Raw genomic sequence first — 22,884 nt, 5'->3', positions numbered from 1 at the left:
TTGTAACTCGGCATGATTCTTCTTCTCTGAGCTTACAACATTTGAATTCATTCGATAAAGTTTCCTATACTTTTTCTATGAACAGTACCGAATCGACCATCACAATTGAATTACAATTTCCAGCTAATCTTCATCAGTCTCACAGCTTTATAAATACGTTTGTTATGGTTCTCCAAATAAAATAATGGAATAGAAAATAATTTCAATTCCACGACTTTCAATAATTCAGAGAGTACATTCATTCGACGAATAATTTCGTTAAAATACACCCACGTACGTGATGAATCCTCCGCCTCTCTTCATATTTGCACTTCCTTTCAGGTGCTATAATTTTTACGTTTTTATGTACCTAAGAAAAAATCAAGATATCACATGTGGGTAAGTGTAAATGAATGATACAACCACTTCATTTCCAAATATATTTTCTGAACAGTAATAAATCACATAATAATAATAGCTATGGTACAAACATAACGTAATAAAATGATGATTTTGAAATGCAATATATTTTTACGAGGCTGAAGTTACCCTTGTAACGGGAAAACCCCCAACTTTTTTGGGCTAGTTTCCAAAGTTGCGGATAACCCCCCGAAATTCTGAACGTGTAGCGCGAATCTTTTTTTCAAAATGTAATTCTTCATCCAACCGTATTCGAGGGTGAACCCTCACGTTTGAGAATAATTACGCAACATTTCGGGGTCAACCGTCAACAATGGGGGTAAATTCGTTTCCCCCGCCACTTTGTTTGTATAGGTCGATCCCACGGTCTTCAAGTTGGGGTTGCGAATTTATCTCAAAAGTTGAGAGTAGATTTTAAAATAAATTGTGAGGTTTTCTCCCGTCAAGGCATAGTGACGATAACGCAAAGAAATATTTGTAACAAATCTCTAAACTCTGTGATTTTAGAATGACTTGAATTTATTCAAGTTTGCAAAATACACAAGTGTGTTTTGCATTGTAACAGCTTACAGAATTTTCCACTATCCCACAAAAGTTGCAAAATCTCGATTCTTCGTGAAAACGCATCGTCGCATATAAAGTTTACAAATTTCAGCCTCATATTTATTCGACACGAGTGTATTATAGTTTATACAGCATCACTTGAACTTGACACTTAGTGCGTTATAAAAGTTTACCCTGAATCAATTCAATTGAAAGACAGATGTAAAAAAATTATAACCGACTCAGTAAGAGTAATACAATATCGTTGAGGCTGCCATGTATAAAGTGACGAAATATCCTAGGAAAAAAGCAATTGCCCTGGAAGGCTGGGGGAGAGGTACAACTGCATATACGACGGTATGAAGAATCCTGGACAGGACGAAAACTCGGATCAACAAGCCGGCCAGCCACGTCGATGGACCCGTTCCTAGCCAGATCCAAGTGGCTATGAACCATGGCACAACGTTCTCAAGGTCATTCAAGTGGGCCCGACGAACTCGTTCCACGTCTGGATCATCGAATGCGATTTTTGCCTTCTTGTCCCTCGCGGCGTCTTCCGGATTCGCGAAAACCTGCAAACACAATTGATCACGGAATCATGACGAAGTGTGCGATTCTCATGCTGATTAGAGGTGTAACTTTGACCCTTCGGGGCACAGAGTCTCATATATGAAACACCTTTATTGATTCGGTTATTCAAGATTTATATTCAGTTTCTGAGATATCGCTCTCACTTTTGGTTGTTCTATTTTTGCATAATTTAACTTCTAATATGTTAATTTTGATGTTTTAAGAGGGATTATGATGATTCCGCGAATATGGTGAACTCTATAAATACAGAAAGTGTTCAAAATGCCTGTTTTCACAGAATAAATGTAATTGTCGGAAGGTTATGGGGACTAAAAAGGTGGAACTCGGTAATCTTGAGTTTTTGGGGTCGCTGAAAATGAATCCGACGACAAAAATTCAAAATTCAAAATAGCGGATCTAATACGGTGGACTGATGATATAAAAATTGATCCCATTCGTTCGTATTAGATCCGCCATTTTGAATTTGGAAAATTTCTCAGATCTAACCCCATTTTTAAAATCAGTGACCTCGACAACACTTATATACCCAGTTTCAAGGAATTTGACTGCGAGAAAAATGTATACTTAATTCAAAGCATTAATTGCCTACTAGGCGCAATTGAACGCTGGTATTCCGTGTTATGCGGTAACGCACAGTCTTATATGCAACCGAAGCTTTGTCAGATGGTGATTATAAGGTCGTATAACAACGTATATTTCAATTTGGTAAAAACATCAATACTCATTTCATTTCGAGGCATTTAGAGTTAAAAAAAAGCGTTATACTATCCAGAATTCCGGACTTGAAGAAGAATCGTATTTAGCCGACAATATTCGGAAGTATAGAGTATTATGAAAAACAATATTGTACAATCTTCTGATATTCATGGATAGTCGTTATAAAAGTCTTGTAAACGTGAGATCAAAGTAAAAAACACAGACAGGTTTTATTTCAAGGTAAACTAGGATGATATAATTGCCAACCGTTTGTTAAGGAGGTTCGACCGGATCTTACGTAAAAAATAATTTCCAACTTTGTGCTTAGAAATTAAGTATACATATAAATGAATACGTAATTTATCATATCCTAAAATTTGAAAATGATTCACCGTTTAGTTATTTGGATATTAAATTTCAAAAATTACACTTAATCTCTCCTTATACACGGGCTCTTATGGCAGACAAACTTTTGTCGAGACTATTTTTATTTTTTTCAATATGAACCTCCCAACTTTAACGAATAAAAAACTATACACAAGAAACTTGAACTATTGTAAAATATAAAAAAAATATAAAAATATTACATTACCGATATAATTTTGGAAATATTTAAAGTTGAATTTTATTTTTTTAACTCTTTTATCGACGGCTATTTACTCGAATAAAGATTTGGCAACGCCGCGTCAACGGCTGAGAAAAAATAAAAGGATAGAAACATAGTTACAGAGAGAGAAAATACAGAAAATGACATAATGTTTTTACTAAATTTTCCCTGGTAACGACAATGCATTTTTTTTATTCAAATGTCTCACTTACACACTCATGCACGTCTCCGTAATGGATATAATCAAACGCGCTGTTGCCAAATCTGCTTATTCAATTCGGCGAGTAATAAATACGAGTCATTTTATTACTTTATTTTATTGAATAAATAAAAATTATTAATTATCAAATTTTTTCAATAATTTTAAATTAAATTAATGAATTTTAAGAAATATTAGGATAACTGAAAGTTAAAAAAAAATTTAAACATTATTTTGACTCATAAGTTGCGGTCGAACCTCCTTAATAGCTCCGATAGTTGCGTCGATTCACCGAAACGCCGGTTGGCGTGTACATAATTTGTGAAATAATCAGTCATGAAAAAAAAATTAGATCGCTAATAGCTGAAAAATATAAGGTTTATCGTCTTATCGAGAAATTATCTCACATTATATAAGCTCCGACATCGTCACCGTCTGGAATGATTAATTATTCCACAATTCCGTAGGCGATGCGCCAAAAAGTCATTAATTAAATAGATAATTGAGAAGGTTCTAGCTGGGGTGCCAAAGTAAGGCGTAAGGCAAGAAACGAGGCTGAAGTTAGTAACGTTACTCTGTCGAAACTTTGAAATAAAAATTGCTATTTAGCACCTTTAGAATAATTGAAAAAGTTGAATTTATAAAAGGTTTGTTAAATTTCAGGTAATCCTAAAGTTCCAAGATCCCAAGTTCATCTGACATGTATCTTTGATTTTATAATTTTCTATCCCTGCGTGTAATTATTATGCTCACGGAATAGAGCTCCACGCAACAATTAGCTCGGACAAAATTCGAACTCACCTTTTTCCGCATCCGCTGACGGCCCGTAAGCACCGCCATAGCCAGGATTTTTAGGACTAATATACTGCCCCAAAAACCAAAAATTTTAAACGTCTCCGCATCTATGCTCGGTGCCATTTTGCTGTCACGCCGGTACGCGCCGATCTCAGTCGTGTTTACAACTGAACCTTCTATGACCGGCTGAAATGTAACCAGGCGATCCTAGCGATGTGCCGAGTCATGTATCGAAAGCGATGAAGCCACCGTTTCACACGCATGCCGGTGATACCCTTGAATCATTTCAGCCGGTGGCTCTAGCTAACGACAGAAGTGCAGACTATTTAAGCTGATGTAGGATTTCTACTTGACCGACTAAATTTAGCACATTCACAGTTTTTCCGAATTCTCTCTAGCCCTTTCATGCATGTATTTTTCCTTGAATGCGATTCACTTGAAACTTTGTATACGTGGGCGTCGACTGATGATACATAAAGACTGACAACCCTGGATTATTTTTCGTAACGGTTTGCCGGGTTAGGCCGGGTTTGGGGGCCTTACCAGTTTCACCAATTATCAACCGAGCAACTGACCACGCCGGTAAAAGAGGTTCTTTATGACCAACAACTATCGCGTGCAAAACGTTGGGAACATACCATCGTCATCGTGATATTGACAAGTTGAGAAAGTCCCGTACAAGAAATATGTACGACGAAATAACACAACTTTGAGCTGCAGATATTTTGGAAAAATTTTGAAAGGCTCCGTTTTTAGTTCCAATCATTTCAAGAATGTTCATATGAAGGATTTTTGTTTGGTTTGTTGAGCACTTTTAAAATGATGAGATGAAAATTTGGATATCTCAAGTTTTGAAAACATCCAATAAATTATGAAACTCTTTTCTCTATGCTTAGAAGCACGTTAAAGATATGTAGAAAAATCAACGTATTTTATGAGTTTTTCTTAGAATTTGGAAGCGGCAATCGGGTTTTAATTAAGAAAACTTACGAAAGTTCTTGAATAAATATAAAAATGAATAATGAAAATGGATCTATCATGAGGTTCGTTGCAAATTAACTAGACGACTTATAGATTTACATATAGATACTATAGAAGACTTGTGGATTTATTTGAAATTTTGGTAAGCTGCTAAAATTGTCTTTCAGTAATACATTTTTTTAGAAACGTGACGAAGAACAGCTGAAATATTTATTTCACTTTCTGTATAATATTAATGCACTTATGAAAGCATATTTTTCGTCTCAACTGTTGAAATGCTAAATATTGCAATGCAATTAGTAATTTTTCAAAGCCGTAGAAAAGATGGGAAAAATCACTTTCTCACAGGGCAAATTTTGAAATATTCAGAATTACATAAATAGCAATACTGAAAAATCAGCGATTGTTTTTCAGTAACTGATTTTCAATCCGATGACTTTCAAATCATTCAATCCTGTTTCCAACGCAACATTATCCGTCAAGTCAATTTTTGTCCTGTCATTTATACGTACAACCGTTTTTTTTCCCGCTCTTCGGTCACTCGGAGAAAATGACCAAGAACTTAACGCGCGCACAATAAATCGGCGTCCACGATGTACCCTGGACCTAAAACAATATCGCGAAATTTGTTGGGCGCCTGGCGTGATTAACACGCCTCGAAATCGGTAATGCGAAATACCGCGACCATATACTCGATAGCTCAGTACCGCGGAGAGGGGAGGGGTAATTTTTAGGTAGAGAAAGATACAACACACGTACGCCAACGCGTGGTTTGGCCAAATCACTATAAAATTCCAATAATATATTTCTAGCCAGCGATAACACAAAAAAAAATAAAAATAATAATAATACTGCGAAAGTCGTTCTCCGCGATTCCAAATACAAATGCTTAGATTTAACCAAAAAAAAAAGAGAACAAACAAAATAATGAAAAAAATGAATAGATCTAGGAGACCTCTACGTCCTACGTGCGCTAGTCGCTGTCTTAATAATACCCCAACTCACAAAAAACTAAAAACAAAATTTTGACTCGATGCGCTGCCCGCGATCGTCCTCTACTAACTACGACGCTAATCGTCACTTAACCATGAACCGCTAGACAAAAACGTAATCGAGATCATAATCGACGCGCTAATCGCGATCGTTATTAAATCTAGGTGATATCTTACTTCTGCGTGCGCTAGTCGCCACCTTACTGATACACAATAATTCATAAACTAAACCAAAAGGACGTGACTCGACGCGCCAACCGCGACCAAATTAATAAATCTAGGAAGCTTTTCTTTTCGTGCTTGTGTGTAGCGTATTATGACGCATCCGAGCTCCAGTCGTAGTCACTATTTCCACAAAGTTCGCAACCCGTCCCGCTAAACCGAGCATCTACGCACAGTGATACGCGACCCACACGAGAGGTGACACTTTTTACATACGCAGACTCGACGAGACCCCGTGCAGCGGAATTTGGCCACACTCAATTTCGAACCGAAATTGTTCCCCACTCGAAACCGTGACTTTACGCGAGACTTTACAGGGATCAACTTGACTCTACGCGTTATCGCGAAAACTCAGGCTACGGTCATCATAAAGGAGATCGGCAAACAAATTTCGAGCGCTGCTCTAACTCAATAAATAAGTGGGCCGACCGTTTACCAGTGCGCCAATCTAACTTGTGCTCGAAATATGTTCGCAAAGAATTACAAGCGCTGACCGCTTTGCATCCACACGAGGAATTCTCCGACACCGGTCTCCGCCATGTCGCACACAATTTTTTTTCAACTTTTGCTTGATTCAATCGTAACCACCGCGAAACGTCGCCAGGACTCAAGTGACGAGCTCTGCAAATTCGAACATGCCTCGAACATAGGCGCTATCCGTAGTCAAAATTCTCCCGATCTAGTTGGGGTTCTCGTTACGAAATTCTTACAGCCCAGCTTATCGCTATCGTTGAATTCCGCTGTCGCGGGGTGTTGATTGGCTGGCCAGTCTCTGGTACCCCGTAACTCGACAGTGGCGTGGTGACGACTTCGCGAGGGTAGCCTCGTGTGAGGCCCTCTTTTCGTCGCGATCCGCCGCGATTGCCATCCGGTAACGTCGTTCGAATTTGCTGCCGATCTCCTGTCTGAGGCCGCATTTACTCGCCACCCAAAAAAAAAATAAACGAAAATCCTGAAAAGTCGTATTCGCTAGACCGACAAGGGTCCCCTCTCAGAGTCTCGGATGCGTGACCGTTGTCCTGGCGCTCTTTTTCGAAATGAGCCGCGGTCTAATCCGCGGGCTCCGTAATTTTGGGTTCCGTCTAGGGTTCGGAGAGCCGTGTGGAACGCGCAGTAAAAATGCCACGTTACAACTCTTATACATTCCCGCACGCTCACCACATTCCCGCACGCTCAGCTACATCCCCGTTCGCTCAGTTGCATTCCCGCACGCTCTCGTCAACGTGTGGGAAAGTGGTACTTTGCGAACGCAAATGCATGCGCAAAATCGAACTTTGCGCACGATAATAGGAAAAAATAATTAAAGTAGGGAATGTTAGGTGTCGGTGATTTTAATAGTACATTATACGAGAGTATTGTAGCGAGAGTCAGATGAACGTGCACGGGCTATAATGTACACTTGTGGACAATGAATCTGAGACAGCTAATTTTTCACACTAGACAGTTAAGTTGGCAGCACAGGAAACCTACAGCGCCACAGTCGGCCGAACGCGAAACAAACTCAATCTCAATAAACATAACACAACACATGACCGTCGAATCTAATCTTAGAATACGTGTCAATCACGGTGTCAATTAATACAACAAGTCATCATTCCCGCGGTATTCGGTATTCAATAAATGTGACCAAATTTGATTAACACAAGCTAAGGCATCAGCAATTTCATGAAAGTTTTATACCTACAACGTTTAATATGATTTAACTTTAATACCTTTTATTCGATCCTGAAGTTTTTGGGTTTATTTTGGTCACAATACAGAGATCCTCGGAGATTGCTCGAAAGATATTTTACATATAGTTACCTCCAGAGTCGATTAAAATACTACCACTTTCGAAATGCCTTTTGCAATGACTTACATAGTTTTTGGATTGGCTGGACCAAATTATTCCTCGACGTTTAAGAAATTCGGTTTCGACGGGAAACGATTCATAAAGACTAGAACTTTGTGCGAGTCCAGTTTTATTTTCTCTGATATTATTGTTTACTCGTTACTCTATTATTCATTAAGTATTATGTGACTTATTGTTAGTGATATTCTAGTAGAAATATTTCATGAAAGGTTCGTAAAGTTTAAATAAATACCATCACGAGCGGACAGCACAAAAGTTGTCGGATCAATATCATACGGAACTTTCGTCTTCGAACATAGTGACACTTTGAAGTTTTTTAGTATCTGAATGATACCCATCTTCGTCTGGTAAACCGCAAATCGGGCGCCTGAAAATATATAAATATCATTGCTTTGTAAATCTCTGATGTTTAAACAACTGCGAATAATTGACGATTATATAATGACGCTCGAGGTGCCTGAAAAGAAATAGAAAGTTTCCCGTAACGACAAAGCTACCAGTACTAACCATGAAAACAGAGTTCTCAAAATGGCTAGGCTAAATTTCACGTACAACTGTTACATACTTAGATATATCTTTAGCTTCATATTCGGCTCAGAATTTTTGCTCGTCGCTTTAATGATTCGTTGCAAAATCCTCTGGTAAGTCAACAGAAGCAATTCTTCATTTATTGAAAAATTTGTCCTGAATTTCAAAAGCTCAGTACGAAGGAAAATCGCACTTTTACCGAGATGCGACTGATTAATTCGACATTAATTATTAATGATCGATTTTCTAACGGATATCGCTTGTCTTACCAATGCAGATTCGCGGCCCTTCTCCAAATGGCAAGTACGCCATCTGAGGCCTTTTTTGAACCGCTTCAGCCGCAAATCGTTCGGGATCAAACACTTCAGGGTCTGGATAATACTGCGGATCGTGGTGAAGACCCAAAATCGGTATAAAGATTTTTGTACCACTCGGAATATGGACCGTTGTGTCAGGTATCGTGTAATCTTTGACTGATCTTCGCGATAGAAACGAAAGGGGCGGATGTTTTCTCAATGTTTCTAGAATCACGAAAACAATGATTACCGATGTTTGTTAGATTACTCTTTTGGTAGCACAAGTATTTTTGGTCCTACCCACGGTCTTACATACAGGTCTTGCGACTCAATAGAATTCCAATGGTAGAGAGTGGCTGCTCTGTTGAAGAAAAATCCAGATGGAGCTGCGATCGAGGGATGCATCAACATAACCTACAATGTTTGACTAAGCCTTGACGACTGATTCCACGCCCATGTGACGCGCGAGCGCGACTATCGTCATCCTTGTCGCACCGGGCATCCCTCGATCGCAGCGACGCTAGCGGCTTGACACGTTAAGCGTCCCACGTCGAAACTCAGAGTCGCAAGACCTGTATGTAAGACCGTGGCCCTACCTGAAAAATTTATTGTACTTTTGGAGACAATGAATCTGAGACAGCTAATTTTTGACACTGGACAGTTATGTTGGCAACACAAGGAAACCTACAGCGCCACAATCGACCGAGCGCGAAACTAACGCAATCTCAATAAACATAGCATAATCCATTACCGTCGAATCTAACCATAGAATACCGTGAGGGATAATAACTCGTTGAATTGACACGTCAATTCTAATGTTAGATTCGACAGCAATGGGTTATGTTATGTTCATTGAGATTGAGTTAGTTTCGCGCTTGGCCGGCTATGGCGCTGTAGGCTTCTCTGTGTTACCAACATAACTGTCTAGTGTCAAAAATTAACCGTCTCAGGTTCATTGTCCCCAAGTGTACATAGCAACGAAGAATCCTAATAGGAGGACGTCTCTGAAATTCAATTTTGAGAGATCTTCCGCGGAATTCAAAGTTTTCTCATTTAAATAACACAGGGAATATATCTTTTTTTTTAAGGTACCAGGCAGGCACGTTTTATATTATGGACTTGAGCCTGAAGGGAGTTATATTCTGAATACACGTTTGTCACGTGAATTTTTACTGTAAGATCAATAATTTATCAACTAAAGACGTTTCGGTATAAATTTTTTAACTGAATTGCCTTTGGAGCCAAGGCTTATAACTTCTGAAGCGTTTGAGCTACGGATTTGGGGTGACAGTGGTAACAATTAAAAGAGTAATGACAGGTTCCCCATGTTATCTCAATACGAGAAGTTGTAATTCCAAGAGTAACTATTCAAAATTAGATTTGAGAGATATTCTTTTGAGAAGAGGACTTTTTTTTCCATAGTTATTAGTGCATAACAAATTTTTCAGGTGGAAATGGAATAAGAAACTTGCGTTTATATAAAAAACGCGCGAATGTTTATTCTTCGAGGTGTATCTATGTAGGAATTATAGGTAACAGACAACAAGGAAAAAGATATGATTAGCCTACAAGTTACCACGATTATAATACACGGTAGTTGTACCTTGAAAGACTTTGTCCAAATACTTCAGCTCCTTGATCACTTCGAAGGGTAGACTCCCGTTGTGAGTTTTCAGAGCACTTTGGATTTCATCACGCAGTTTTTCTTGAATACTTTCATTCTGCGCTAGTTCGTAAAGAGCGAAAGATATTGTTGTGGCCGAAGTCTCGAATCCAGCCAAGAAGAAGATGAAAACTTGAGCAGCCACCAGTTCGTCCGTCCATTCTGAACATCAAAAGATTTTTTCACACGTGAAAATGATGTACTCTCAGATTTGTTCGTTGGAACAATACAATTGCATAAGTTGAAGAAGTCTGTCATACGGAATCGTAGCTATCCCATTTTTAATTATAGATAGCTACGGGTCAGTTACTTATAAGTACGAATGAAGTTAAATTAGGGTAGGATCGTTCAGATGCTTTGCTCAATGTCCTCCCAAAAGACAATAAAAGCATCAGTATAATGAACTGACAGATCCAAGTAAGTCCATAACGTACCAAAGTCAGTTGGATCCGCATCTTTCCGAAGTTCCATCAACAAGTGGATAAAGTCGGGCCGAACAATATCGTGTTTGATTCTGTACGCAATGGTCTCTGCTGTACTGTTGACGAAGAATTCGGTCATCTCGCGAGAAAAGACTCTTATCTTTAAGAATTTGAATAGGACTGGCAGACTGTCCCTCATTGTTCTTACTACGCTGTCTCTGACCGACGGATCAAAAACCTTCTTCCCCATCTTTCTAAACTCGCTATTCTCGCTGGTTAGAGCGTTCATGTTGAGTCCGAAGGCGCAGGAACCGATAACGTCGGTGGTGAACTTAGCTGTGATCTCTTTACACTCGATTGGATCGCCCTTGGCGGCAAGGTCAATGACGTACTTTTCAAAGTGATCCGCGCATTCGGACAGAAGATGGTACATCTGCTTGAGTTTCCCGGATGTGAAGACTGGCGACAGCTTGCTTCTGAGCCTTCTCCACCGATGACCCCCGGTACTGAACAAGTTGTTGGACAAGGGGTCAACATCCTCGTTAACGAGAAGTCCTCGGTCGGTGAACGTTGTGAAATCCTTTACGAAGACGTGCTTCAACAGCGTGAGATCACTAATCATCACAACCGGGACTGTTCCGTGGAACAATCCGATGAACGGTTTGTGCTTCCAAACTTGGTAGAAATCGCGAAGCTTTTCGGCAAGCGATGTCTTCATAAGAGCAACGTCCAAGAAATTACCGTATATCGGCAGTGGCTTTGGGCCTTCCACATTCTTCCCCGTCCAATAGGAGTGTTTCGTGATACTGTAGTAGTATAAAAGTGTCAGAATGGTCACACAGCTTATGACGATTTCAAGAAAGGTGAATTGCCACATATTTTCAAGCCGCTCTAAAGACGGCAATCGGTCCAAATGCTTTGTGAGCGATTTCACTCCTTTCAATACACGAGATGCCAAAATCGAATTCGAGCAAGGTTTGTCGTGCCGTTCGATTTGTTGCTTGTATTACTTCTTCAAGACTGAAATAATTAAAGACTTTTTAATTTTCATTGCAAATTCAAATTGGATTCATGCTGCAAACGGCAATCGAAATTACTGGTGTGCAATACGAATAATGAGAAATGAATGTAGCGTCACACGTCGACACCGTCTTCATGTGGCTAATTCCAAAAGGGATAGCTTTGTAACGATTTTAGGTTGTGCTAAAATCTACGAAACGAAATCAAATAATCACAGAAAGACAGGAAATCAAACACCAAAAGAAATGGAGTATTTTATATAATTTTGGAACTTCTGTTTTTTTTTCCTTTTATTTATCCACTGTCAATTAAATTCGTTCTTTTCTTTTACAGTATAAAAGGTACTTTACGCGTCGCACGACCAAAAAACCTAGCCTGTTAGTTTAACCACACACATAAATAAATAATGAAGTACACATACCGGTATAAATAAAAATATAAAACGATGAGCGAGAATATGATTCAAAATGATAAATGACAAAGTCGATGGTTTATCTTAGAAAATTGAAGGATCTGACCGTTTGCGTAGATTGTGAGAGGAGAAAGTTGTCAGTGAAATAAAATTAATACGAGCTAAGACTTTGGTGATCTGTATAGCTACATATATATGTATGTACATACTTATGTGTGGTATTCACGTGAAATCGAACGGTCGGTTTCCCTGATCCATTTTAATCCGATTGCCCTTTCACATAGTCAAAGTACATATTGGAAGGATGAACTTTGAATTTTTTCAGATCCTTTCGACACATGATTTTTTCACGACAAGTCATCAAATGAATTAATGTCAACAATGTTCTGATTTTTTGCGCCTACGTAGTTTACAACCTGGACGACATATGAAAAAAGTTCCTTTACAAAAATCTTAGGTTTTCTTGTGAACTTCTCAAGAGTATTTTCTTCGGATTTTTCATACTCCGTTTCAGTGTAGTTTTGATACAAAATGCGCACAAATTATTCGTAACTGCATAGCGCCCTAATCGAACGGGCTACAATTTATACACAGCATGCCTTCTTCAATGCAAAAGGTTGTCTGAAAATTTCATAGTGTGCGATGCAGTGGTTCGGAAGATGTATCAACAAATATTCACACAGTAACGAGAATTCGGTTCAAACTTCGCGGCGTGGCAAACTATTTGCTTACGCTGCGCGTGACGCTGCTGCGCACTTGAGCGCGATCGTCAATTGTTACGCGTGTTGTTTACAATCTCGGTTGACGACTTTGTCTTCAGGAGTATATAATTCAGTCTTAACAGTTTGTTAGACAGGTGAATTTATTTATGCTGATTTGATGACAGGTCTGCAACTGTTGATCGGTTGTTTCCGATCAACCCGAAATTGCTATTGGCTCCCTATGCAGGTCTGCTCAGATTGTTTTCGTAAACGAATCCACTCACATGTACAAAACCCCCGATGCCATGCATCCCCAATTGCATTAGGCGACTTATTTTGCTATAGTTATTATTTTCCCGATAGTAGAAGAAATTCATAGCTTCGCTATAAGTAGAATTTCTATGGCTTCAGGCAATTAAAAACTCGTTATGATATTCGAGCCAGGGATATAAAATTCAATCCCGGAGATTCTGTCTGGCTCTTTCAACCTCGAAGACAGAAAGACGATGTCCGAAACTACAAAGAAACTGGGAAGGCCCTTACTTAGCGGTTCACCGGATCAAGGATTTACAGGATCCGAAAAAACCTATTTTTTCTCTGATATAACTCTCCTCGAGTTCTGTTCCATTACTTCTGCTGACATGTTTGCCAGTATGATACATTTGAAACGATACTCAGTCTCACCTCTGCGTGTCGATTTAGAGTGCCGTATACACAATACGCCAGCGCGCGAAAAAGACAATTTCCGTCGGGAATCATCTTGATAATTTTCGTTTGCATGTTTGTTTTTTGTGCGCCAGAAACAGATACCTATAAAGATATGTGTCAAAGACTGTCATAAACAGCCGATGACAGCTGTGAAAAGAAGTTTTGTTTGCTAGATGGTTTTCGTTTTGTTTTCGGCATCTCACTCCACCGCCAACTTCATGCGTATACTATTGTTATTATAATCTTTTTCACCTGTTGCTACTTCTTTTTCAATTGTTCAGAATTTTTTTATTAGATGTTTATTTTTTGTGTCTCAGAAACAGATACCTATAAAGATATTTGTCAAAGACTGTCATAAACAGCCGATGACAGCTGTGAAATTCATGCGTATACTATTGTTATTATAATCTTTTTTATACTATTGTTATCATAATCTTTTTCACCTGTTGCTACTTCTTTTTCATTTGTTCAGAACTTTTTTATTAGATAGAGAGATTCCTGACATGATATGTGAGTTCCGTAGCGCCGAACAATATTTTTTAAGCATATTCATCCGAGGTATCGCAATACCGACTGCATAACTTTCACTATTCATACCGCCACATTACAATACTTATGGATAAGAAATTTCACAGTTTCATGTAAACTACTACTTGTAACTTTTCAACTACTTTTCCGCTCACTACGAAACTTATAGAGAATCTTTGGTGTTGCAAAAGACATGCTGTGTAAAAATTTCAGCTAATTCGATTACGGCACTATTTTGTTACAGAAGATTTTCGAAGATTTTTTTCTCAAAACTATACTTTAACGGGGCAAGAAAAATCACACAAAATTATGTTTAAAAATTTCATACAAAGATGCGAAACTCTTGTGTAAGAATTTTTTTCATATGTCATCTGAATTTCAAGCTATGTTAACTTGAAATATGTATATATAAGTATATACATGATGGTGAAGATGTTTAAAAATGGATAAAAGTTTGCTAGTGAAGTCCTTTTCTCTCTGTACTATGTTCCGTTTAAAATATTTACCTGATCAAGATTCACGCGTCAACTCACTTCAAACACGTCTTATCATATTGAGGTACGTGGATCTACTGACAATGAGCCTTCGTTCTTCTTGACCTAAGCTCGTCGCTCTCTCCCTCTCTGTCTCTTAACTTATTTTAAATATAAATCGTCACAGCTGTTTAAAAATGAATTACTTGCACCAATGTTGGGAAATTAAAATTTATTGGGTAAGGTATGAGCGGGGAAGCAATAGAGGAAAACTGCAAAAGTCAACGTACAACTGTTGTAAAAAAGATTGAAAATTTCCAACTTCACGAGTGCATATTTGGTTTCCAAATATGCAGCTCTAAAGTGCAGAGAATTAATTCAATGGGTTGGAAACTGAAATGAAAACTACCGACTGCTACTAAACAAACCACAATTCGAAGAACTGACAATGGAATAAAATGAGGCGAACAAGCAGTGCAGAAACGAAAAGTCATCATCGACAAGCGCGAAAATGTTCACGTGGACAGGATAAACCACATCTAGGAGGGGCAATACAACAAAAGAAGAATGTAAAACTATGATGGAAGAACACGGAAACAAAATCAGAAAATGCAAAATACACGCGCAAAACGCAAAAACTCAAACGGTAGTATACCATAGATGAAATAAACTCAATTCTTAACTATTCGGGCAAATGCCAGCACCTTCTTTACTGTCCCTAATGGTAATTGTGCTGTGTTGATACATGCATGTATGAACTAATATACTTCTCGCAAAAATTAAGGGAACAACAAAATTTTCGCAATTTTTTGGTGATTTTCAACAGGCTGTATTTCAGTGAAAAATGGTCGTGCAAGAAATAAAAAAACAAAGCTTTTGAAGCTTGAAGACTCTAGTTTTTGAATTTTTTGGTTAAAAATTTTTCGAAGCACTATTAGCCATGTAATCCTTGGATAAAGCACGAAGAAAAAATTTTCAAAATTTTTTACATTTTTTTTTTCGCTCTACGGGCATGGAAAAATTTTTCCGAGCTAAACCAATACATAGATCGCATAGCCTGTTTATTCAGCTTTAAGATGCTTTTTTTTAAACCTCGATACGACCATTTGTCTTCGAGATATCGAATTTTGAATGCCAAAGGATCCTTTTTCACTCAACTGCCGATATCTCTGGAACTACTGGTCGCACAGCGAGCCGAAGGGCAGTTTCTTTTTCTGCAGAAAATTTCCTACAAAAATCTATCAAGGTTGATGTCAAAAAAATTTTTTTTCCACTTGTAGCGTTAACGTGAAAAAAGAGCAAAAAAATGCCATTTTGCCTTTTTTTGGATAATCGACTGTATCTTCGTCAATATTGGGGGAAGAGCTTAGATTAGAAGAAAATTTTACAGCCTAATGTACCCCAAAGGTCCCTCTAAATCGGTAGATCGATCGGTTCAGCGGTTTTCCTGGACCGATTGATTGAAATTTTGACAAAATTAAGATTTCTTGCACGACCATTTTTCACTGAAATACAGCCTGTTGAAAATCACCAAAAAATTGCAAAAATTTTGTTGTTCCCTTAATTTTTGCGAGAAGTGTATAATGTTGAAGAAGTAACAAAAACACTATTCATCTATTACGTACGTTGCATGGAACATGACACGCAACAATATGTAACACTAAGATGAGACAAAAAATTGTCTAGGAACGAGGCTTCAGATCGATCAAGCATTTTTTATTTACTTGGTACACAACTCTTTCCAACGTGTCGTTATAGGTCAACGGGTACTCTTTTTACAGATAAGAAGTCAACGTTCTTTGACCTAAATCAGGAGTGATACGTCGTATAATTATAACATGAAATTCAAATACTATGGTCCCCCTACATAATATAGTCAAGATGAAAGTGACAACACTTATTTCTCGGCAAGATACATCAATGAAGAGGATTCTACGTAATCTTAAATTGTTACACATAATTAAAAATTCATACCTGTGTATTGAGTCGTTCACTTTTTGCAGATAGGAGCCAAACGAATTGGAGTTAAAATGTGGAGTACATATAATTTATCACGTGTTTTTTTTTTCGACTGAGTTCTTAAAATGATTGAAGCTGCTTGATGAGTATTCTTTCCCCACTATGCATTTCCGCATCAGGCTACGTTAGTAGCGCAGAAATGAGCCTGTGGCCTTAAAGTTGTTTATCCGGGAGTCAATATCATTATGAAAATAATAGTGACACAGCTCTCCGAATAGAAGTTTTCCACGAATAATACGGGATCATTATTATTAAGGTATAATTAACATTCTGCTTGTTCACTTCGAGAAAATGTTTGACCTATTTAAAAAATCAGCTTGTATATGAATTTTGTTGAAATTTTTCACGTAAGAAAACAATGTATTATCGCAAATGCGAAATATAATCAAACAACTGTTTAACAATTTCAAAAAAATTTAATCGAACAAAATATTGCGGTAAATACAAAATCTTGATTTTGATTGAGTAAATTCAATGAAATGGTACTTTACGTATGTATATATATAAATATTCGTGTGCAAAATGTTTGGATGAATTTTTCGGTTTCTCCGACAAAACCTTTGGTGAATTGGATACCAACTTTGTAATTTATTCACAGATAAAAAATTTCGGAAGTAAAAACTGAACATTTTTCTGAGAGTGTGTAAAAATTCTCAGTATGAAGGTCACATGAATGGAAAGTCAAGATTTGACGTTTCGGCTTTGAGGGGGGCGCTCCTCAGAAAACTGCAAATGTTTTTGTTATTAAATAAGGGTTACATGGCTAACGTTAGAGTGAGATATCCGTGACAAAACATAGATTAGACGTTGGTCATAATATTAATTTTGACATTCTTTGCCGCCAAAAAAGATTACAAAAGAAGACTAGTCCTGGAATTGTGCAACATTGTTGATGTAAAAATCCTTCGTCCAATCACGAGCTGTACTCACCTGCTAACAGAAAATATTCGGTTTTTTGATTTCTGATAATGCTATCATGAGCTATCCTGACCACTCTGCGAGGATACTTCTTTCTAAGCGATCTCCGCAAACCAGTACTCAACAGTCGAATTATCAAAATTATTGTATGAAAATTTTATAAAACATTGTTCAAGTATTGTTCTTTTATAAGCTCAAGGTTTGAATAATATAATTTTTTGATTACATCTTTTAAAAATTAAAAGAGAATGCTTTTTTCACCTTCAAAAACCTGTGTAACCTGTCAAACGTCTTTTAGGCGACCTCAAGTTTTGTGCTGCCTAGGTGATAGTGCAATTTAATGGACTAATAAGTCATAAAATCAGTAACGGTGACGATTCGATTTTCTCATCATTAACCCAAATTGTGTATCAAGAGACGAAGAGAGAAGAGAGTGTACTACAGATGAAAATGTTTACAACAACGGATCAAGGTACGTCCCGATAAGACGATGTTTACAATGCAATAATAACTAATAATCAAGCTGCAGTACTATAATATCTTACCACGACATGTAAGATAACACAGAGCTACGCCGCATGGCGAATCTTAGAATATAAAAATCACACGTACCGACACTACGCAATGTCAAACAAACATAACGAGTTACCGAGTAGTTGTTCAAATTTTCCCGCTTAATAATTTAAATTAATCGAATAGGGTAGTTCCCGCTCAAATTCTTCTAGGCAAATACTCGTGACAGGGAAAGGGAATCGAATTTAATAAATTCACGTTATTTGAACAAAAACTTAAACAGTATTTAAGATCTCTATTTATATGGCGATGTTTTTTCAACCCATGTACCGACATCGTGTACCATAAATAACGATTGACAAAAATTTGTCGTAAATGTACGAATTTTTAGATACAAATAAAAGGATACGATGTACCTATGAATATTCAATTATCTTAAGGTGTCATCAAGATTCGAAAACGTCAAATGATAATAGTTTAACGTGGATTACGTGGAAATATAACGATAAATAAGTTCGATTCGATGCAAAGTGAATCCCGCTCTTTTAACTGCCTAAGTGAAACTACTGTGGAAAGGTTGTCATGGATTCTAACAAATTTAAAGAAAAAGCCTGAAATGTAAAATCTGAGAATCATCGCAAGTATAAGAATTTATACAGACACACTATAACGGTACGCATAAAAAAGTACCAAACAAACAACTTATACAAACATCTAGCAAATACTTTAGATAGATATGAGGAAAAGATTTCAAATATTTAAAAATGAGCTGGTACATACTCGTTTACAGCCAACGATAGACGATTTTAGTAAGGAAATACTTGTCATCGACAAATTGATTACCTTAAGAAAATACTAAAAGCGAAGACAACGAGAAGAAGAGCTTTCGATTTGATTTTGTCACAAAGAACCGGTCAACACACTAGATACGGTGGATATTAGAGGCATCGATGATCGCACTGCACTGAACTCGTTTGATATAGACCACTCTAAGCTTCAACAGAGATCGAAGAGATAACTCATGTAAATGCGATGTAAGAATTGCAGTTATCTAAGAAAAGTTACAATAATACACGTTCACCCATGATGGAAGTTTCAGCAAATAGTTGATGTCAAGTATGTGTCATTGACTCTGAGCAAATTACAGCGAGTTTGCTAGCCAACATTACGTTATCGGGTGATGTAGCCATTTCTACTTTATCTAGTGAAATTGCCTTAATTCACGGTGATTGTGAGACGCTGAGTTTCCCAACTTTTTTTTTTGCAGTTTTTTATTTATTAAACTATACTTATTTGATAACAACTGCTGAGTTTTTTCGGTTCCACGTGGTCCCGAAATGTTTCTGAGCCTAGGAAAAAAAAAAAAATTTTTTTTATTTGTTTGTTCATCGCAAAAATAGCAAATGTAAACAATCGGTCGAAATTCGTTCTGTTGCACGAGAAAAAGCAGTTTCTCCTAATCTACCATGAAAATCCGAATGGCAATTTCCACACAAGCTTTACTACTCCGTGTTCGCTGGCAACGTTTGGTTTACCGGTCGGACATCCTACCTACCGCGCCAAACTACTTTATGGGAAACCATGACTTTATTTGATTGATAATATAACGTTCGGTCCACGCGGGCATGACAGATACTACGGTCACTGGAAACTAATCGATAAGATTATACTTTCAGACTTCGTACTCACGATACAATTTGAAATAAATTTACACGAGCATTTATTTTTCGAATTCGGAAAATTTTTCGACAGTTAGTACATTTGCAGTGTAATTATTTGAAATAAAAAATTTGGCTACTAATTAATTCTTTGGGCTTAACTGAAATCTGACACTGTCAATTATTTCGTTTAAAATTTATACACGCAAAACTTCATTAGATTCACAAGAAAAACTCCGGAATTTCCAAAAACTTTTCAGAGTGGAGCGATACACTGTCGTAATTTGAACCCTGTCCGTTCGTTTTGTTTATTTAATATAGGAAGAAATAGTGTCAGGTTTCCTCGGTCGGTAAGGGTGGGAGTTCTACACGACCTTAAGGTTTGGAACAATTCGCGACGTCGCCAGCTTTTGTTTGAGACAAGGTAGTCATGGCAGCTGTTTCCAACGCGGGAACATATGGCCAGTTGCGAAGGTTTACCTGACGGTGTAAAGAACAACGTCAATCGTCGACGTAACCTCGCGCAGTGTACGTCAACCGTCACGTCAAACCCGTCAACGGTGGACGCGATACCCAGATTTTATTTCCACACAAAACTCTGTCCTTGTTTTCTTACTCCAACATCGACGTCGTTCTTCGGGTTCATCGTGCAACGTTCAATCAAGCCGACGGAGTCGCTCTCAGGCTTGCCAACATATGCCGGTCGCGTTCAATTTAAGTACTCGTTCAAATACTAACGTTAAACTTGCTTCCGTGGTCGCTTTAAACCAAACGCGATTCAAGAATCTCCGATAGGCAAACTTTCCGTCCTGTATTACTCGTTCATCGGCATCACTTGCCGAAGATCAAGATCGTGATTTGATACCTCGTAAGTACATACAAGTATCTTCACTTTTACTGGAACAAAATTTTGTGCTTTATTTGAACGTTAAACCGCGTGGCAGTTTCACTTCACTCACGCAAACGCAAGGCGAAAACTTACTCGCGTGAGAATCGAGCTAATTCGAATCAATATATCGTTATATTCTAACCGAGCGACGCTGTGCAGTTCGTGTTTTATATATAAGCTGCAGTGTAACGGTATGAAGCTCCCTTCAAGAGCCACATCATGTACACGATGTCTAACACCGTTTTATTGAACGTGCATGCGATGACTTTGTAACCCTATCATCTATTCACAGCACTATTATGACCTGGAAATCATTATAAAGAGTCATCACTGCAGGATTGGGATGAAATTCAGCTTGTCTATTAGTGATACGATTCACTTTCGAAATTATCCCTAGAATGGTACACTTGTATTTTTATTTTTTCAAATTTTTGTGTTTTTATGAGGAAATCGACGGTACCGTTTAAAAATTTTGGAAAATTTGAAAAATGTGTCAAAATTTGGTCTGAAGAAGAAAAAAAATTGTAAATTATCAAAATCGAGTAGATTTTATTAATTAACATATATTATTCAACAGTTGTACCATTTCGATACAATTTTTATAACATTCAACTTTTTAGAAAACAGCAAGGCAGATTAATAACTACGTTGAAGAATTTCTCGACCTTATCTTGAATTATCTGCAGATTTTCTCGGTGTTGAAGGTCAGCAAAGAGGAAGAAGTCAACATTTTTTTACATTTCCTCCAAAAACTAAAAAATTATTTACAGTAATTATGTATTATAATATTATAATTACTGTAAATAATTTGTTACAGGTATATATGATCGTAAATCAATTTCGAATTTTCGACGGAGACAAAAAGTTAGTTATCTCCGCCAAAAAAGGGGTAAGTGGATGTTCCGGGTCGCATTTAAAAGTAGAAAGAACTAATTTCATTAATTTTTTTGTAAAATGTCCACGACTTTCTCAGCACTCACTCACTGATTTTGAACATATTTTGTTTTTGTGATTTTCGTACTCTATGAAAGTCGTGCGTAATTTCTTGTGGAATAGCTATAGAAATTTATTTAGAAAGACTTTGAAAGCCACAAGGGTCAGCTTTAATTTCTTTTTTCGACATTTTTTTTTTTATCTTACTTGTAAATTTATTCAACTTTGGGTACAGTAGTTCAGTTTTTAGAAAATCTGTCGTGACTCGTGGACTATGTGGTTTAATCGAGGGACTGCTCACTTAGGAAATCATTGAATCATTTTACAAAAAATCAGATAGGCAATCGCTAGGAATTGCTGGAAATCATGCGAGTCGCACGATTCCGCATTTTCTCATAATTTTTCCAAATATACAGGAAATCGCAGGGAATCGCCAAGAAATCACGAGATTTTCGGAATCGCTGGGAATCGCTGATCCCCTCTCCATGCAAACAAGCCTTTGTCCAACGTTTATGCATAAAACGTTTATCGTGAATTTTTTATACATATGAATAAAATAATATTTTATATTTATGAATTTCTCATTTTCAATCTAGAAATCGGTGATTCTTGAAATTTAGGAATCATTCGTAATGTTAGAAGTCAGGAAAAATCGCATGAAATCGCGAGTAATTTCATTGATTCAGGCGTTACGAAAATCGCAATCGAAATCACGAGAAATCGATTCCTTTCGGAAATCGATGAACCACGGAATAAGCGAGTGAGCAGCCCCTCGGATTTAATATTAAACGTCAAGAAGGGGAAAAAGTTGCATTATTACATTTCAAACGTGTCAAAATTTTTTTACAATTTTGTTTACGAGCTTCTTTGTGGTCATAAAGAAATTTTCTTCAGTTCGAGAACGATGAAATTTAAAATCAAAAGTTGGGAGGAAATAAAGTTGCATTACTTTATTTCGAACCGAACAGAATTTTTTTTCGAATCAAATTTAAAAGAAATTGTATGGCTGCAAAGAAATTTTTAAACAAAATTCCGACACCTCCAAAATAAAATAATGCAGCTTTTTTCTCTCCCGAGTTTTGATGGATTTTAAAAAAACGGAACTACTGCTGAAAGATATATATTTTTTTTGTGAGAAAAAATTACAAACGTTTTTTCAAAAAACAAAATTAAAGGGGAATCTCGACCCTTCAAAATCTTTGTGAGAAGAAATTTCTATTACTATATCTCCAAAAATTACGCATGACTTCATGGAAGTACGAAAATCTAATACAAAAAAATTATAAAGAATTTTCCAGGGTGAAATAATGAAGCTGATGCTTTCTT

At 37.3% G+C, this 22,884-nt stretch overlaps 3 protein-coding genes across 4 annotated transcripts in view; 1 reads left to right on the top strand and 2 right to left on the bottom strand.

The window, feature by feature from the left end:
* Window positions 1–405: 405 nt before the first annotated feature.
* On the bottom strand, window positions 406–4,052 carry LOC124185957 (microsomal glutathione S-transferase 1-like). The gene is made up of 2 exons (XM_046577214.1): window positions 3,837–4,052; window positions 406–1,514 (listed from the first exon to the last, which is right to left on the bottom strand). The coding sequence occupies exons 1-2, from the start codon at window positions 3,951–3,953 to the stop codon at window positions 1,185–1,187; spliced, it is 447 nt and encodes a 148-aa protein (XP_046433170.1). The 5' UTR covers window positions 3,954–4,052; the 3' UTR covers window positions 406–1,184.
* Window positions 4,053–7,967: 3,915 nt separating this feature from the next.
* Window positions 7,968–19,055, bottom strand: LOC124186375 (probable cytochrome P450 6a13). 2 transcript variants are annotated; one of them, XM_046578018.1, is made up of 5 exons: window positions 18,922–19,055; window positions 10,799–11,806; window positions 10,305–10,526; window positions 8,675–8,926; window positions 7,968–8,244 (listed from the first exon to the last, which is right to left on the bottom strand). In XM_046578018.1, exons 2-5 carry the CDS (start codon window positions 11,661–11,663, stop codon window positions 8,078–8,080), a joined length of 1,506 nt encoding a protein of 501 aa, XP_046433974.1. In that variant the 5' UTR covers window positions 11,664–11,806; window positions 18,922–19,055; the 3' UTR covers window positions 7,968–8,077. The 2 variants fall into 2 exon arrangements, with proteins under 2 accessions (XP_046433974.1, XP_046433973.1); XM_046578017.1 differs by lacking the exon at window positions 18,922–19,055 and adding an exon at window positions 14,662–14,796.
* A 1,205-nt stretch (window positions 19,056–20,260) lies between these two features.
* Window positions 20,261–22,884, top strand: part of LOC124187051 (probable serine/threonine-protein kinase kinX) — a 64,225-nt gene continuing 61,601 nt past the window's right edge. Inside the window, exon 1 of the mRNA XM_046579298.1 lies at window positions 20,261–20,604. The gene's annotated coding sequence lies outside the window, so the exon portion shown is untranslated. The remainder of the gene's footprint in view (window positions 20,605–22,884) is intronic.

The sequence above is a fragment of the Neodiprion fabricii genome, chromosome 7 (assembly GCF_021155785.1).
Source record: "Neodiprion fabricii isolate iyNeoFabr1 chromosome 7, iyNeoFabr1.1, whole genome shotgun sequence".
Lineage (NCBI taxonomy): Eukaryota > Metazoa > Arthropoda > Insecta > Hymenoptera > Diprionidae > Neodiprion > Neodiprion fabricii.
This window is presented reverse-complemented; position numbering and strand designations above follow the sequence as displayed.

Excerpts from the sequence above, each read along its gene's own strand:
- LOC124185957 (XM_046577214.1), bottom strand. The coding sequence starts at position 3,953 with ATGGCACCGAGCATAGATGCGGAGACGTTTAAAATTTTTGGTTTTTGG. Across the intron at positions 1,515-3,836 it reads GTCAGCGGATGCGGAAAAAG|GTTTTCGCGAATCCGGAAGA; the intron begins GTGAGTTCGAAT and ends TTGTGTTTGCAG.
- LOC124186375 (XM_046578018.1), bottom strand. The coding sequence starts at position 11,663 with ATGTGGCAATTCACCTTTCTTGAAATCGTCATAAGCTGTGTGACCATT. Across the intron at positions 10,527-10,798 it reads TGCGGATCCAACTGACTTTG|AATGGACGGACGAACTGGTG; the intron begins GTACGTTATGGA and ends TTTGATGTTCAG. Across the intron at positions 8,927-10,304 it reads TTTGGACAAAGTCTTTCAAG|AAACATTGAGAAAACATCCG; the intron begins GTACAACTACCG and ends TCGTGATTCTAG.